The sequence below is a fragment of the Siphateles boraxobius genome, unplaced genomic scaffold (genome assembly GCF_051911475.1).
Source record: "Siphateles boraxobius isolate OS27281-9 unplaced genomic scaffold, OSU_SipBor_1 12, whole genome shotgun sequence".
NCBI lineage: Eukaryota > Metazoa > Chordata > Actinopteri > Cypriniformes > Leuciscidae > Siphateles > Siphateles boraxobius.
The window spans coordinates 35,867,267-35,884,387 of record NW_027508722.1 but is presented as its reverse complement, the minus strand read 5'-3'; the positions used below and the strand labels follow the sequence as shown (position 1 = coordinate 35,884,387).

Below are 17,121 nucleotides of genomic sequence, written 5' to 3'. Positions count from 1 at the left end.
CATGCATTCTTATTTTATCAACCCTTAACTGTGTGTAAGTTTCATAAAAAAACAAACATTTTGAGCAAAAAGCAGAAAAAATCATGTTTTTTCCTAAGACTACAATCTGCATGTGCAATACTACAATTATCAGTTGTTTCTGCTCCTTGTTTGCCTGTGTTTTGATCAGGAGATTCTCTATAGCGCCCCCTAGCGCATAACACTGAAAACACCTAAAGCTGCACAATTCTGTTAATGTCGGGGAAACATAATGATTACATTATTCACTGTATTAATTGTAGACTAGGCAAGTTTAATATAGTTAACTCAAAACAGTTTCATTGCTTGAAATAAAATAAAATCTATCTATTAAATATATATCTTTATTTCAGATAGTTTTAAACAAAACAACTAAAATTTGTTTAAAATCAAAATGAAAACAAAAATATAACGATAAAACCATCTCAAAATATTAATTACAACTATAATAGAACTGTATCTCATTGTAACTGAAATAACATTGATGACTACACTATAAACAAAAATCGAAACTGTACATAAAACAAGGATTATTGGATAATAGAATAATTATTATTATTTCAGTTGTTCTATAGTTGTTTGTAATTATTTGTGAAATTTACTAGCAAATTCTGAGTGAAGATTGTTTCTAAACCACATTTTTTCAGTGCAGGTTTACCATTTCATTACAATTCACATCATTAAAGGAGCATGAGCTTGTGTCTTGTTGTGTGCATTAGTCTTTAGCCGTTGGACTTGCTCACCTGTAGAAACTGTAGCCTGGCAAGGAAGTCGGACATGTAGCTCCCGAGGGGCTTAAGGGAGGGGTAGGACTTTGCAGCCCATGTGGCCGGCACTTTCCCAATGAGAAGACTGTTGAAGACGTTCTCCAGTTCAGCTGACATTACAACCTGCCCCCGAAGTGCCTTCTGGGTGTTCAGCAGGCTGCTACGCACCACCTTTGACAGCCTATAAATTTACATTAATGCATTTGGCAGATGCTTACATTCAAAGCAACTTATATTGCATTCATGGTATACATTTGATAAGTTCATGCATTTCCTGGGGATCAAACACCCAACCTAGGCATTACTAGCTCTATAGCAGGAATGTTATGATGTATGTAAATCAATGCAGGGCTCTCAAGTTTTATCAAAAGTTTAGAGTGAGATTTAGGGGAGGAGCCACCCAAATATTTGCAGCAGCGGTCCCTCGACCCAACCAAATTCGCTTCAATTTTTGCTAGCAGTTCAATTTTTCCTATTGTTCATAATTGACCAGCACAAATGGAAATTATAACAATTGTTAAATCTGATAAAAAGACAAATTCATCCAAATAAAATAAATAGTTATATTTAAAAAATACAAATTTATTGAAAAATAAAAATAAATTTGACCCCTATCAAGCCAACTGAACATCAGTGCTCAATGTACATAACATTGTGTCATAACAACTTGCCCTGAGCATGTATGTCAAGACCCAAACCGGTCACCTTTACAGGGGTCATCGGATGCCCATTTTCCACAAGTTGGTATGATTCTTTTGGGTCTTCATGTAAAGTTTGTAACATACTTTGGTTAAAATTTCTCAATGGTTGTGTAAAACAACACCCTTTTTACCTCTTCGAAAACAGCTCTGTTCACAGTGACCCGTTTCGGTGCATGTCTCTTTAAATGATAATGAGCAACAACTTTTTGGCTTTTTGAGGATTAAAAAAAAGTGAATGGATTTTTTTCATTGCATGGTGATTGTGTCCACACACTGCAAAGACACATTTATTTGCAAATACCATATAAAAGTGTATTTTGCATCCGATGACCCCTTTAAAAGCAGTTGGAGAGTATTTGAATGCATCAAAAAATAATTTGGCTATACTCCTCAACATCAGCTCTCACTGTCTTTGATCACAGGCAAGAGATATCGCCCAGGAATCGTAAAATCAAAATGCTAAAAAAATAAAAATAAATGAAGATGTCCGCAAACCGCATTCATCAGATCGTGCTCTTTCAACTTCCACTCCGTGTGTGCGCGTGTGTTGTCTAGTAACGAACGTGCTTGCAGCGGGAACACATAATTTACCCGGAAACAACTAATTCTAATTTCTGATTGGCTGGTAGCTAGCATTTAACTCTGTTTAACTCGAGACAGATGCTATGAACTTTGGCAGAGAACTTCCCTCCGTTTGCCTCCGTCTTATCCATTAATTGTATAGCGGGACAAGTTCCCTTACTCCTCAGCGTGAGAAATACAAGGTGTTGCGTGTGAGCGTGTGAACGGGTTGAAATGCGTGTGTCTCACGCCCAATGCGTGAGACTTGACAGCCCTGATCAATGGGTCACGAATATGTCTGGTACCTGTTGAAGCGAATGAGTTCCTGGCGTAAGACGGTGTTCATCGACTCCTCATACACGAGTGGGTATTTATTGGTCACCATCTCAATGTCAAAATCACAGGGAAGCTTGGCAAGCATTCCCTCGGCCAGCTCGTCTACCACTTCCTGTGTGGACACAGACAAACGCACTGACAGGAAGACCAGGTACACAAAACTGTCAATCATTTTTCATTTATGATCTGCCTCCTCCTCCCACCTGTGGAGATTTGGCTCCGCTGCTAGTTTGTCTCGGTAGCGTCAGCAGCACCCCGTCTAACAACTGATTGGTCTCCTGGTTATCCTTGGTGATATTAGCATTGCTGTGGAGGCCGAAGACCTCAGGTTCAGCACTGATGGGCAGGTTGCGGATGTAGTCCACATAACTCTACATATAAAAGAGATTCATCTTCTGTAGTTCTCAAATCCCCACAACCCATTTTTTAAATGTTCCTTTTTCATTTAAAATTTTGTAGTTGTAGTTTTTGTAATATGTCTATATAGTTTTAATAAAATTGTATTAATAAAGTTTATCATTAAATTTATTTCGATTTTTATTTACATTTTTAGTCATTTGTTGTTTTTGCAATATTAATTAGTTTTTTCTTTGTTGTAGTTTTAGTAATATGTCTACATTAAAAAAAGTTTATTATTAATGTATTATATTTTATTTTTATTTATTTTTAACTTAAACTTAACAAAAATGAGAAATGCCAAGTAACTGAATAATATTTGAAATAAAATAAGTATAATATATATATATATATATATATATATATATATATATATATATATATATATTTCAGTTATTTTATTTTTTTATATAACGATTCTTTATAATAGTTTTAGTTTTAATTAACTATAATAATTAACTACCACAAAGAGAACTAATCGTTCCCTTAGGAACATTTTCCTGGTTGCATTCGCACCGCCAGTAGGAACTCTGAAGTGACGTAAGCCTAGCATGTTGTTGTGCTAGCTGAGCAGAAATACTTAATCATGTTTGTCTTGGCCGCCTCAAAGTTGCGTTAGATTTTCTCCTTAGAGTAAATGTTAAGAGGCCCATCTATCACTTTTTTCCATGTTCGTAGAGTTAGTTTCTGGAGTAAATATATAGGCTATAATCTGTGTGTTTACACTGCTTTTTTTTTTTAAATGGCGGGTGCTGGTGTTTCTCGTGCATTCGGCCAATCAGCGAACAATAACGTCACTGGTAGTTCCTATAGCTCTGGTTTAGACCGACTATGAAGTAGGAGCTAAATTAGTTCCTCCAAAAGAGTTCCCGGAACTAAAATCGTTCCTAGTTCCTGCATTGCGAACAAGCCGAAACCCGAGAACTTTCGCCAATAGCTCTAGGAACTATAAAAAGGCACTTCCAGTACAAAAGTGCCTATTATTTGTTTATCGCTGAAAAGCAGCTTTAAAACAGTCAGTATTGTATAAAACGCTATATAAATACAGGTGACTTGATTTAATGAAGGTGCACAATATGACTGTGTACCTGGTAGGGAGCGTGTGACGGCACATAGTACAGATCTCCCTCATACACACGATACTTGTCCTGTTTAATGAGCTCCCAGCTGTAGAAGATGGAGAGGAGGGACAACAGCAGCCTCCGGTCTTTATCGTCAGTCACCCTCCCACCATAATTACACTCTCCTGCAGACGACACGAGCAAACATGAGCTCAAGTGTTGTAACAATGTAACTGTTTCATCAAATACTGTAGATGTCAAGATGTGTTTGTATTGCAAAAAAATACTGCCCGTATTTTTAAATTTTCTGAAGAAAAGAGCGGTAATCACCTATACAAAACTCACCACCATAATGCTAGGGTATTGCTATGTGATTACTAAGGGGTTCTGAGTGGCTGTTAACACACTGCTATGTGTTTACTATGATTTTCAGGGCGGTTGCTTGCTTAATCACCTGTCAGATACGCGAGGGCCTCCAGCGGAACCTCTTCGTACTCGTCCAGGAACATCTGGATCTGACGAATGCTGATTCTCAAGTCAGACTCATTAAATTCGTATGGAATATTCCAACCTGCAGAGAAAGATGAAGAGAGAAGATTGAACAGACTTTTAATGTCACAATGAAACCCCCTATAGAAGATATGAATGACATCAGGAAATTAATCTTACAAAATACAAGTCACATTGTGACTTTAATGAGCTAACCAAAAGAGTCTGATGAAGGGCATGTAGCTTTAAACATCACATTTGTGTTCATGAGCTTATTAAATGTTTTTAGCAGCAACAGTTTACCAATATCAACTTTTTTCTATCACGTTTTTTGTTTTTGGATGTGCATGCTTTATTTGATTGATGGATATTTATTATCACTCTTCCTAATAATATCCAGATCATTAGTATAGACAAATAGAAGGGAGTAATATTAGACGAGCTTGCTTTTATAATAGTGTTGATCGTTTTTTTAGGGGAATCAACCTATGACCTTATAGCTGCCTCTGCCTATAAAACTGCCATTTGATTGTGGCTGTACAGTATAATGCATGTTTAGAAACGATTAGATCAGATAGATTGATGATAGCATCACAGCAGCTTGTTCTCAAAATATGGAGGCTAAATTAAATGAAGGATTACAGACAGGAAAGCAAACTGCATTAAAGATACATATCTGACCGAGTGGGCCGAACGTTCTCCTCTCCTGTACCAGAGCGTGGAAGAAACACAGGCCGAACAGCAGCTTCTGCCAGATTTCCTGCTTAGCGGAACTGTTGAAGAAGGCGGGGTCTGAGATGGGATTGCTGAGGTAAGAACGCAGTAAATTTGCCCTCAGTCCTTTGGGAGGCTCATTCGTCATCTTCACCCCATTCTGCAAAACACTCACTGGAAACTTATCAGATGGTTGACTGGTCAACCACAACCTAAAACACAAAGAGTTTGGGGTTAGGATATTAGGCAAGTAATGGGACATTTTTTGTCTCAAAAACTAAAAGAAAAATAATAAATCATATTTGCATAAATGTTGATTACCACAGAAAATGATTTACTTTTTTTCTCTCTCTATTTTAATCTCATTGTAATTACTGTAATGCGAAGATTCATATAACGATACATTTTATTTATAATAATGAACTATTATTTAATTAGTAGGTATACATAATGGTAGTATTTATATTACTGCATCTATTTTAAGCTGATTTTAAAATAATTTTGTAGGATGATTTGCATAATTGTAGTACTGTAATGAGCATTTGGGGGGAAACGGGCTTAATTGTCATAAAAAAATAACATCACAATACAAAAATCTTAAATGACACGCTTCATTTTCCCTATGAAAAATATAATTTCTTAATTTTTTTTCTTTTGATTTTGAGATTAAATATGTCCTTTGCATTTAACTTCATGGTGAAATTGTGTGTGATTTGCTTTATTTTGAAACAGCACAATTTTTACCTGAAGCTGGTGTGTGTGTTTTCAGGTGTGATGACCTCCTCGCAAATCTTCTCCAAGGCTGGCATCCAGCTGGTTGCGAGATGACAGTTCTGCAGAACGACCCAGTTGCCGTTGGTCAGCGCTACCTTGATCAGCTGCTCAGCTACTGGACCTTGACCTTGACCGAGAGAGATCGTCTGGGTCTTACTGCCGCCCATGCCCAAGTCATCTGCAAACTTCAGCAGTCCTGAGTAGGACAAAGAGGGAAATAACATCATTTAATTGTAAATGTTTAGGTCTGTGCTGAAACAATCATATACTGTGATTTTATTTCTTACAATATTACAGATTGCCCAGATTTTACATTGTCTTCAAGACCATCATATGAGTATCATACAAAATTATTTAAAATTAACTAAATTAATTGGTAAAGTATATATTTTATACCGAATAAAACATAAATTTGATTTACAATAAATGTAAACTTCCATAACTTTTTCATACTTTCATTTTTTGCAGTGCTTTGCAGTGCAATAATCTGCTGAGTGTCTTGAAATAAAATAAACATTAACATTAATAAAATATAAAAAAAACTTATTTAATTTCTCATTTTCATTTAGTGTAATTTGAAGAACTAAAACTGAAATAAAAATTAATTAAATCTATATAGACATTTAAAAAAATTATAAAAATGACAAACAAAAAAATACTAAAACTTTAACTAAAATTACATAAAAACAATATAAAAATAAAAACTGATTCACAATATGAATGAAACCTGTAATAGTATATTACATTTTCAAAACAAAATTACAAATGTTGTATATATCAGAGGGAACAATAATATATTATAATTTAAAAAAAATCACAGAAAAGAAACATCTTTCTATTTCACCTGCTGTAGGGTCTGTTCCTGGAGAGAGGACAAAGATGAGTGGCGAACAGCAGTTGGAATCACTGTAGCTTTCCGCCAGGTCGAAGGTCGGTGGCTCAATGAACGCCCGGCCCATATTGTCCACAATGAACTGCTGTACCGCCAGCACAAGTTTATCCGGTCTGAAACAGCGCAGCACCACCATGCGCTCAATCCCCACTACCTCGCACCACTTCCCGGGCAACTCCTCGTCCTGCGGATGACCAGAGTCGTAAATCTGCTTCCATGGCACAATGTTCTCCTGCACATGCTCAAACAATCCTTGGAGACGGGGAAGTTGGGAAGCCCGGACTATTTCGGACCATGATTTGTCTGAAAGCCACTCTGGGGCTGGGTTTGGGAACGGGTTTTCCAGAGCAACGCCTCCTGTGAGAAGGAAGCGCCAGACGATGTCGTCGACCTGACCTTTCCCCTGCATGATGCCAACGGTCAAAAGCAAGGAGAACAGCAGCTTGTCCTTCTCGAACAGAGAGCGGCACACGTTATAGTAAACGCGCATGGTGAAGTGATCTAGGATGTTGGCTATGCGAGTCTGTAGGTCATCGCTAGGTGTGCTGTGAGCAATGGAGTGCAGGTACAGGTTGATGAACCAGGTGAGAGAGTATTGGTACATGGGATCAATGTTTGCCAAATCTGAGATGCAGAAGAACAGAATGGACGAGTGTTCTGCAACCGGCCGATAACCCATTCGCGTTTCGTCAATCTCATCTTCAGTCACGATTGCGATCTTCTGCTTCTCGGATATCTCTTCTGACAGCACCTTAGATGATGAGAGAACTTTAATGGCAGCCTCATCCTCTAGAATGTTCCCTTCAGAAGAAGAAAGAACCTCCAGGATTTTGTTCTCAATCTCCTTCAGCTGTTTATTACTGGCTGCACTTTCGAGAATCAGCTGATTTTTTTTCTCCTCGAGTTCTGGTTTCTCTTTGGCGGCGACGATACCCAGCAGCTGATCTTCGAGACCCAACGGTGTGATCATGAAGTTCAACAGACACACTTTGACCGCCACCTCCGGCAAGTAATGCGGATTCCTCAACCCTGTTGTTATGTAGAACCGGAAGTCGATTGAATATTCCACGGTGTTCTCGCCCAGTTTCATATATTCAACGCCCTGCTGCTTAAAGGTCTGTTTCAGGAGAACAGGCTCTAAAACTGCGTCCAGCTCCTCGCCGACATTCTCCAGGAGGACTGGTGTGCCAAACTGAATGGCGTTCTCGAGGGTACGGATGTAGTTGCCATCTGAGAGCTTGATGACAGAGAGTTTGTTGGCCTTGTTCATGTTTTTGATCCACTTGTTGGCTTGGCCCTGAGGGTCGATCATGAGTGGCCAACGGCGAGAGTTGGAGACGATGATTCCATTGTCGGTGGAAAATGAGTCCACGGGTAATCCAGAGATCTGCCACGAACGGATCAACACCTGGTTTCCGAGAGTGTTGCTAAGCGTGAAGTCCTTTGAACATGGCACCTTCTTCTCACTGCACAGCTCGTGCCATTTCCCCTGACACTCCACACGATAATCGACGGTGAATGCTCCAAGATACGACACTGTAGCCGAGGACAAAAGCACGTCGCCGGTCAAGTTGGTGTATTTGATGCCGAGGAGCCGCGCAGCCTCTGTCCATCTGTCTTTTTCTCCTCCCAGGCCACCGATTAGTTTTTCAGCTCGTATTAGCTTCTGGGAACAGAGCTCGATGTTTGCTTCTAGGTCTTTTTTCTTCTGTATCATCCCTTCGAATGTGTCATTTAATGCCTGCAGACGATCCTCCACCTCCTTCAGCTCGGCACGTTTTATGGTTAACATCTGCATCTGCACAGCTAGCTCGTCTTCTGCTTCTTTTAATTTCTCTTTCTTGGGGGCAACAACCTTCGCCACACGCTCATACACTTCCATGGCACGCACCCACTTGCAAAGGCCCTCGCAGGCAGAAGACACGCTTTTGATTATTGAGGGCAGAAAATCTGGGTGGTCTATAAACTTTTCTCTGATTTTCTTGATGTTAGCGGCAGGTATGTTGTCCTTGTTGAATGTTTTGAGGCTTTCAAGGAACTTCATATCACTTAGAAGCTTCTTAGATGGGCCCCAGAAGTCTTCAACCATCTTACCTGTGTAAATAAAACAAATAAAAAACATAACAGAATAGCTAAAGATGCTGGCAAATGGTAATTTTAGCTGGTTTAATGTGACCTTCAACCAATGCAGTGTTCAGGATAGACAAAAATCATTCTCATACCTGATCCACCAGGGTCTTGTTTCCTCTCTGGTTTAATTCCCTTCATGACACAGATGGATTCCATGACGAGTTTGACAGGACCAGGGGGATTCTGCATCGTCTTCAGGACAGTAATATCAGCCGGCTTCAGTGTGTCCAGAGCAGAAAGAGCCGCTTCCAGCGCTGGCATCGCCTCTGCAAGATCCCCCTCACACTCATCCTATCAGACAATAGATTAATTGATTCAAACTTCTCAATAATAGCTTTAGTAAAGTGTCTACCTCATCTCACAAACCACCGCATCCTATGCTCAAATTGCTAACCACTTTCCCGGTCCCCTCAACTGAAGCAGTGCATCTAGTCCACTAAGACCATTCCAGCCTTGCAAAATCCTACATCAATTTTTTTATGCACTTTCTAATTAAAATTATCAAGTGGATAAAAAAGACTGAAGGAAAAATCAGCAACAAAAGAAAACCTGTATTGGTTTTTTCATTTGCGCATCTAATGCTTTGAGCCGAAACATACTCTAAAATAGTATGCACAAGTACAAGCTTTACAATTCGGCACTCCAGTCAAGTCACATCAAGTTTAATTATATATATCCTTTTTATTTTATTTTACGATAGATTGTTTTAAAGCAAGCAGCTTTACAGTATTACACATGAAAAACAGTGTCAGTGTCACTTTCAATTGGAATTACATCTCCAACATAAAGCAGCTCTCCAGTGAACCAGAGAAGATTTCCACGTCTATGAAGCTGGAGTCCCAAACCAAAACTAGCTTAAACATGATGACAGTTCAATTAACTTATTTGAAACTGTTTTTCCTCAATGACAAAGGTTCCTGGAATAAGACTGTTTACACTAATGAACCCCTGTATTGAACTTGCATTGTGTTATAAATTGCATTCTAATATATTTTTTATTTCTACATTTCTAATACATGAAATTGATTATGAAATTGGGTTTGCATTCAGATACCTGCATGGATTATTTTTGTGAGCCTTAGATAGAAATTTTCCATTTTCCCCATCCGTTACCTTAATCGCTTTAGCAGCAGCTGCTGCATCATTGGCGACTTTCTCATCGGCACTGACTAGCTCTTTCTTAGCATCCACCTCAACGGTCTCTTTTTCTATCTTCACCATCATCTGATCAGTCTGCTTTGCTGTCTCGATTAGTTCCGGCTGTAGAGCTGTGAGCTCCTGCTGCATGACTGCTACCTGCACATCACATATACATATACAACACTGTCAACATCAATATATTCATGATTAACAAATATGTAAATTATCAAAAAAAAATGGGCTCTCATTGATTAAAATAATCACAATGATTCTCGATTTACTGAAATCTACATTATTTATGTACCTGTGTAACCACCGGTGAAAATGGTTCTATTTTACATTTTTAATTTGTTTTATAAACTTTTAATTGATATTGTAAATCTAATATTTACAATTTAAATAACATTATATAGAATAGAAGAGCAGATGAACATAATGAAATGTACAGAGAGTATTATGAAGTGACAGGTGAAGCATTCACATTTTCTGTCTCACCTGAGAAGCAGCAAAGTCAAGTTTCTGCAAGCCGACTATGTAGCGATTCTTGAGCTCGTTCACCTCGTTGCGTTTGGAACTGAGCAAGGCTTTATAGGTCAGGATGAGCTCCAGGTAAGAAGTAGGAGTGACGTAATTATGTCTGCGCAGCTGGGAGTAATAGCGCTCAGACATCTCTCGCACACTCTCCTGGAACGTTTTACACATTTCCACCACCCTGAGAATAATGCAAAGCAGACAATGTGACCTTTATATTTGAATACTATCATCTGTTAAAGGTAATAACATCTGGCTTATGACCGCACTCTATCCTGATGTTGTCTTCCAGGTCCAGATCCTCAAGGAACTTGTTGGCAACCATTTCCAGAGCATCTTTGGGCCAGGCCTGAAACCAGTCTATGGTGCAGCAGTTGATCAGAGATGGGAACATCCTGAGACGATTGCGGAAGCCTTCACCTATTGGGCTCATTGCTATTGGGATAAACATGCATACAGTTTACAAATAAAAATAACTATGTACAGTATAAATAACTTATAATTGTGATAATTGATTTATATATTATAATAATACATAAATATAAAAAATAACATTATAATATATAGATACATATATATTATTTTATATACAGTATAAATATATAATTAGTATACTATTATTATATGATATATAAATATATTTACTAAATAAACAAGCATAAAATAACATATACTTTATTTTTATATAATTTGATTAATTGTGTTATTAATAACTTCTTTTGTGTATACATGAATTTGCTATATTGGCCAGTAAAAGCGACCTTTCAGAGAGGTTTCTGTCCTTGTTAAAAAATATATGTATAATATGATATAATATAAACAGTACCGAGAACTATATGAAGATTGGCTTTAACTTTGTCGATAAAGAAGTTGTACATGGAGAGTGGTGTGACGTCAATCTTCTTCCCTTCCATTTGGGCAATTCCCTGCATTTTTTCGATGATGTCCGCACGCTCGTCCGCTGGGAAGATGTTTGGCACGTCTCCTGTGTTCAGCAGCATGTTGATGTCCTCAACAAAGGCTTCATCCTTGATCTGGTTGTCGCTGAAGAGAAATGTTGTTTTCTTCCCCTCTATACCTGCTTTAAGCATCAAATGCTTTAGATTGTCACGCCAGTCTGACATGCTGTAGTTCTTGGTCAGTTCGATCTGAAACAGCTCGTAGTCATTGATAAAGGTGGCAAGTTTGGTGGTGCTCTGTCGCCCTGACCCGCCAATACCCACCAGAAGCAGGTGGCCGTTGTCTTGTTTCAGCACACGGCAGATTCGTGAGATGTGTTCGATGGCGAACTGAAACATGACAAGGTTCATGGGTGCTTTGCTGATGTTATTGAACTCCCTGAGGTAGAAATCCATCACCTCGGTTAATGTCCTTAGATCTGCGATCTCGTCATATGGTTTACTAGCAGAGTCTGGTTTGGCGTAGTCACCAAAAAACAGGCTGCGAATGCTGTCATCTTCGACATTACCAGACGGAGTGAGATGACAGAGAAGCTGAAAAGGTGAAAAAGAAACACGTGAATACATCTTTAGAAAATCATCTAAAGCAAAGTGTCGTATAACAAAATACTAGATGACCAGATCTATTTTATTTAAAATAATTGATCAGCTTTCCTTGTAATACAGTGAAAATTGCACAGGTCATATTTTACCTCAAATTTAGAAAGAAAGTATGTTTTGCATAAATAAAAATGTTTTATTATCATAAATTATTTTAAACAATACTGTGGTTTAAAAATTTTTTTTGTATAATTAGATAAAATTATCATTTATTTAAAATCATTTGATGTTGTTGGAGGTAAAATATGACTATGTATCTATTACCTTGTCAATGGTTTGTTTGAAATACGCTGATGTCCTCTCTTTAACAATATTAAAAAATTTCTCTCTATCGTCATTATCAACCAGTCGGTCGTAAAACACACGATAGATCTCATGGATCCATAACCGGATCAGCTTATCTCCTTCCTGATGAAAAAAAGAAGCACAAAACTCAGATTCCATAAACTATTTAGTGTATTTACTGAGCCTTTACATAGAAATATACGTGTGCATTTACCTGCATGTGCGTTGATGGACAGAGCATTACTCCCCTAATCACCCTCGCGAAATCACGCAGGTTAAAAATATAATGAGATTTTGACGGTGTTGGGAGGAAACTCTCGATTGCATCCTTGTACACAGCCATAGTAGCTTGAACCATGATTTTACCCAACCTACAACAAATACACATACCCAGAAATATTTAATCTCCTTTCTTTTACCAAACAGTGGTTACAAAAATAATTTGGAATCTTAAGTTTAACTTCAAATGTTTGGCTTGTAAGTGTGCTTGTGCTATTTGTATTCTAAATATATGGTACTAAATATTGGTTTGATCTTTTTATATATAATGCAATCACATGACACTTTTGGATATTTTTAAGTTGGACTTAAGTGTCTAAATACTTTTTGGGGCCAACTTTACATCAACACACACCTGTAGAAAGACGCATCAAAACCATTGCTGAAGTGCCAGTCGGTAATGGATGTGAAAATGTTACCTAGAGTCTCATCATCAAATGTGTCGATTGATATAATGTTTAGGTGACGTGTCAATCGCCCTGTGAGGGAAGAAATACACAAAACAGTGACAAAGAAGAAACTGACTAAGGCTATAAGCATTTAGGACCAGAAATGTACCTGTAATGTCATTTCTCCCTCCACCAGGGGGCCCCATAGCAGACATATACAGCACATCCTCAATGTCCAATCTGGATGTGTCTTTTTTATCATACCAATGCTGATGATCGATCCACTGCCGCAGCAATTCAATGGGCGGCTGAGCACCGTATATCTCTTTTGCAGGCATGTTCAGATCATCTACAGGAAGTTTTTCAATAGCAAAGACAGTTTTAATCTCTGCTAGGTCACAAAATTAAAGTAAAGTAGCAGAATATTTATTACGTTCATTTATTAATTATTCCCCCAGTTTCACATACAAGGCTGGAGCCTAGCCCCAGACTAAAATGCATATTTGAGCTGTTTTAAATGAAAGCAACTCGCACTGACATATCTTAAAATGTCAGTGCTATTGTTTTTACTCAAAATTCACACCAATAATGTTTTTTTTTTCAAAGACATGTATATAAAAGCTACTTAAATGTCCCAACTGAACTAAGGCTTAAAACTGGCTTAATCTAAGCCTTGTCTGTGAAAAACAAGAAAACAACAAAAAAATATTTTTGTAAAAAGAACAGAAATGTTTACTCTAATACAAAGAGCTGTGCCAATACATATATATTGTGACTACTTTTCTCATGTAATCACATCCATACTTTTTGGTATCTTTGTTTATGTATTTATTTCTTTATCAGTGCATTCATTTAATTCTCTAGAGATCAATTAATGAAGCAGATGTACATGAGCACAATCTAAAATATCTATTTTGCAGGGAAACTTTTTCAGAACTTGTGAAACTATTATATTTGCAGCATTAGTCACAGCAATGCCTTAGCTTAGACAATCAGTGTTTGTACCAGATCTAGTTCTTACCAACATAGATAATGCATTTCTTCCCCATCGGTGGGCCAAACACGCCCTTGCGGCGGCGGTCCAGCTTGGACATGATGATGTCCTGGGTTTGGTTGGCAGAGGTGCGGGCGGAGAAGTTGATGCAGATGGGAGTGTAGCGCTCCTTCGGGAGCGACATCAGGAAGTTGTTGTTGATCACAGACTTGCCAGTTCCTGTGGGGCCCACAATCAGCACGGGCACTTCATGTGACAGGTATGTCTTGAGGAAGAAGAGCTGCCGTGATGTTTCTGCCGTGGGAATGATAAGATCAGACACCTGAGAGAGAGAGAGAGACAGAGACATCAAAGGTGAATTAGTGTGTAGTGAATTTTTCCCTTCGATTTTCCACTTCGATTCATTCACCCCTGGTGATCTAGGCCATCACTAATCTCCTCTACAGGCTTACTTTAAGAATATATTTAGAATTAATTTTCAGACTTTCTAATAAGGTTTCATTTGTTAACATGAACAAACAATGACCAACACTTCTACAGCATTTATTAATCCTAGATAATGTTAATCCCAACATTTACTAATACATTAAGATAAAAAGTTGTATCTGTTAACATTAGTTAAAGCACTGAACTGACATGAATATGAACATTTTTATTAACTAACATTAACAATGGTTTATAAATGCTGTACAAATATATTGCTCATTGTTAGCTCATGTTAGTAACAAATGAGACCTTATTTTTAAAGTGTTACCTTTATATTTTATTGCTTTTTTTAAAAAATAAAAGTGTTTCAAAATTACATTTGGAAACTCAATTTAAATCTGGTAAAACTGTTTTTTGACTAAGGGAATTTTGTTGCAACAAATTTACAAAATCAATTATAATTGTGTATATTTATATCAATGTTATTTTGAGTATCATTAAGATACTATTTTAGTTTTTATTATTTTTTTGAATGAGTTTTTATTTGTACATTTTCCATTTGTGTTTTAGTTACTTTTTTATGTTTTTTTGTCATTTTTATGAGATAAACATGCAGATATAGCTTTTATTCATTTTTATTTCAGTTTTAGTTATGTTAGTACATCAAGTTGAAAACTTAATGAAAATAAGTAATGTTGCTTGGGCAACTAGCTGGCATAAAATATATAAATATATATTTCATTTTAGTTAATGTTTACTTTATTACAATTAACAAATTTTAATGGTTTTAGATGGGGTCTTTTAGTTTTACAAGTTAACTGTAATAACCCTGATTTGCATGTACTAACTTTTGCGCTGGCAGGTATGACTCTGTCCTCTTTAGAGATGGATTCTGTCCAGTTGTTCCACTGACCAGGGCCCTGCTTATGGAAATAATAATCATAGACGGTGCCTGTGTGGAGAACAGAACAAAAAGACAATTCATGAAGTTATTGTATATGACTCTTGATTTGTGTCAACCAATTAATAATGTTATTCGCATCAATCTCAGCTCTCTTTTTGACTTTTGGTTTTTCTACAGGAAAATATGCCTTTAAACATTAAAATATCTTCTAATCCGTTAAATTAAGAAAATCTGCAGGGATTATGAGAAAATATTTATATTCAATCACAACTGTGTTATATTTCTGGGGTTCCATGACTGCAGAAACCGTGTAATTAAATAGTCAACCAAAAACATCATGTGGACCTCTCTCTGGGAAAACATTGCTTTTGTTGAGTTTCACACTCTGGGGTCGTGGGTGATCTGTGATTGTGCCCATGACGAGGTTTCGGTAGAAGGTGTCAAACTTTATCCTGCTGTTGCCGTTGATGGTTCCTCCCAGACTCCACACCACAGCGAAGAGGAACAGAGCCTGCAGCCACAGCGTCACCTGCTGACTCGTCATAGATTCTGCTCCGTCCTTTCCTGACAGAAAAATCTCGTCTGCACAAATAAACATACTCCTCAAATCAAATGTGACATGAACAAACAGATTACAAAACCTTTATAAGATTAAAACATATGTATAATGTACCCAGTAGGCAGGTATACAGGCGCATCAGGCTATAGGCCAGGTGAATGGGTGACGTCTGGACTAAGAATCCACACTCGTGGTATATAAAGTCCAAACAAGGCTGAACCAGCCAGTTAAAGAGTTCAGCAATCTTCAACAAAACATACACAATGGCATTCAGAAATGTTTAAAAGCATACATTATAACATGTGCATGAGTGTCTTTCTCACCAGTGCTCTGTGTTCATCTTCCAGGCTCTCAGGTAATGTGTTCATGTACGAGTCTCTCAGAGGAGTCCAGCCCAACTGATGCGGCTCCATATAGATCATCCCGCACCTAAACACAACACATACACTCTTTAAAAGCCATCAAACATGTTGAAGCAAAACAACTTGGGTGTAAAAGTACATTTTACGCACCCATATGATAATAAAGTCTGGTGCAAGCTTACATATTCACAAAATTTGGTAATCACGAGAATCTGAATTATAAATGTATTAGTATTTAGAATAAATAATTAAAAACACTAAAAAACTAAAAATTAAGAAAAAAGACAGTACTTAACCTCTTTGATGAGGAAATTAACCACTCTATATGAGATTATAATCAATGTTATTCTATAAGATTATGCAATTACATTCTTTAATTATACAAAATTTTAAGTGTAGTTTATGAGAAATATTCAGACATACAACACCATTCGAATGTATGGGGTTAGCACGATTTTTAAATGTTTTTGAAAAAGTCTCTTCTGCTCACCAAGTCTGCATTTATTTGATCTACAATAAAATATTTTATCATCATTACTCAAATCTTCAGTGCCACATGATCCTTCAGAAATCTGCTTGCTGCTCAAAATGTTAAAAACAATTGTGCTGCTTCATATACTTTCATACTTCCATATGAGCATTGAATAATGAATTAGTGTAACAGTGTGGAGCAGGTGAGTGTTTGTTGTTTACCTGCTCACAGTAGCCGGTGACGCCTGCTCCAGATCCGCAGGCTCAAAGATCAGACTCATTTTAGAACTCATCTGAATGATCTCACCACTCATCAGACACAGCTGTTCAACAGCAAAACACATCAGACACCAGCACTGAACCTGAAGCCCTGAAGAATATGT

General features: G+C 37.5%; 1 protein-coding gene across 5 annotated transcripts in view; it reads right to left on the bottom strand.

Annotated features, from left to right (window-relative positions):
• dnah3 (dynein axonemal heavy chain 3) overlaps positions 1 to 17,121 on the bottom strand; it is a 46,217-nt gene that overhangs the window by 1,369 nt on the left and 27,727 nt on the right. For all 5 annotated transcript variants that reach the window (XM_077219316.1, XM_077219315.1, XM_077219314.1 and 2 more), the window contains 23 exons: positions 16,961 to 17,061; positions 16,229 to 16,334; positions 16,020 to 16,149; positions 15,692 to 15,928; positions 15,291 to 15,394; positions 14,044 to 14,338; positions 13,192 to 13,371; positions 12,989 to 13,112; positions 12,569 to 12,725; positions 12,334 to 12,477; positions 11,337 to 12,003; positions 10,780 to 10,945; positions 10,475 to 10,691; positions 9,953 to 10,135; positions 8,932 to 9,130; positions 6,662 to 8,803; positions 5,788 to 6,013; positions 5,011 to 5,255; positions 4,295 to 4,411; positions 3,868 to 4,025; positions 2,587 to 2,754; positions 2,353 to 2,495; positions 762 to 966 (listed from right to left, as the gene is read on the bottom strand). In XM_077219316.1, the coding sequence (XP_077075431.1) occupies positions 762 to 966; positions 2,353 to 2,495; positions 2,587 to 2,754; positions 3,868 to 4,025; positions 4,295 to 4,411; positions 5,011 to 5,255; positions 5,788 to 6,013; positions 6,662 to 8,803; positions 8,932 to 9,130; positions 9,953 to 10,135; positions 10,475 to 10,691; positions 10,780 to 10,945; positions 11,337 to 12,003; positions 12,334 to 12,477; positions 12,569 to 12,725; positions 12,989 to 13,112; positions 13,192 to 13,371; positions 14,044 to 14,338; positions 15,291 to 15,394; positions 15,692 to 15,928; positions 16,020 to 16,149; positions 16,229 to 16,334; positions 16,961 to 17,061 (6,414 nt within the window). The remainder of the gene's footprint in view (positions 1 to 761; positions 967 to 2,352; positions 2,496 to 2,586; positions 2,755 to 3,867; positions 4,026 to 4,294; positions 4,412 to 5,010; positions 5,256 to 5,787; positions 6,014 to 6,661; positions 8,804 to 8,931; positions 9,131 to 9,952; positions 10,136 to 10,474; positions 10,692 to 10,779; positions 10,946 to 11,336; positions 12,004 to 12,333; positions 12,478 to 12,568; positions 12,726 to 12,988; positions 13,113 to 13,191; positions 13,372 to 14,043; positions 14,339 to 15,290; positions 15,395 to 15,691; positions 15,929 to 16,019; positions 16,150 to 16,228; positions 16,335 to 16,960; positions 17,062 to 17,121) is intronic.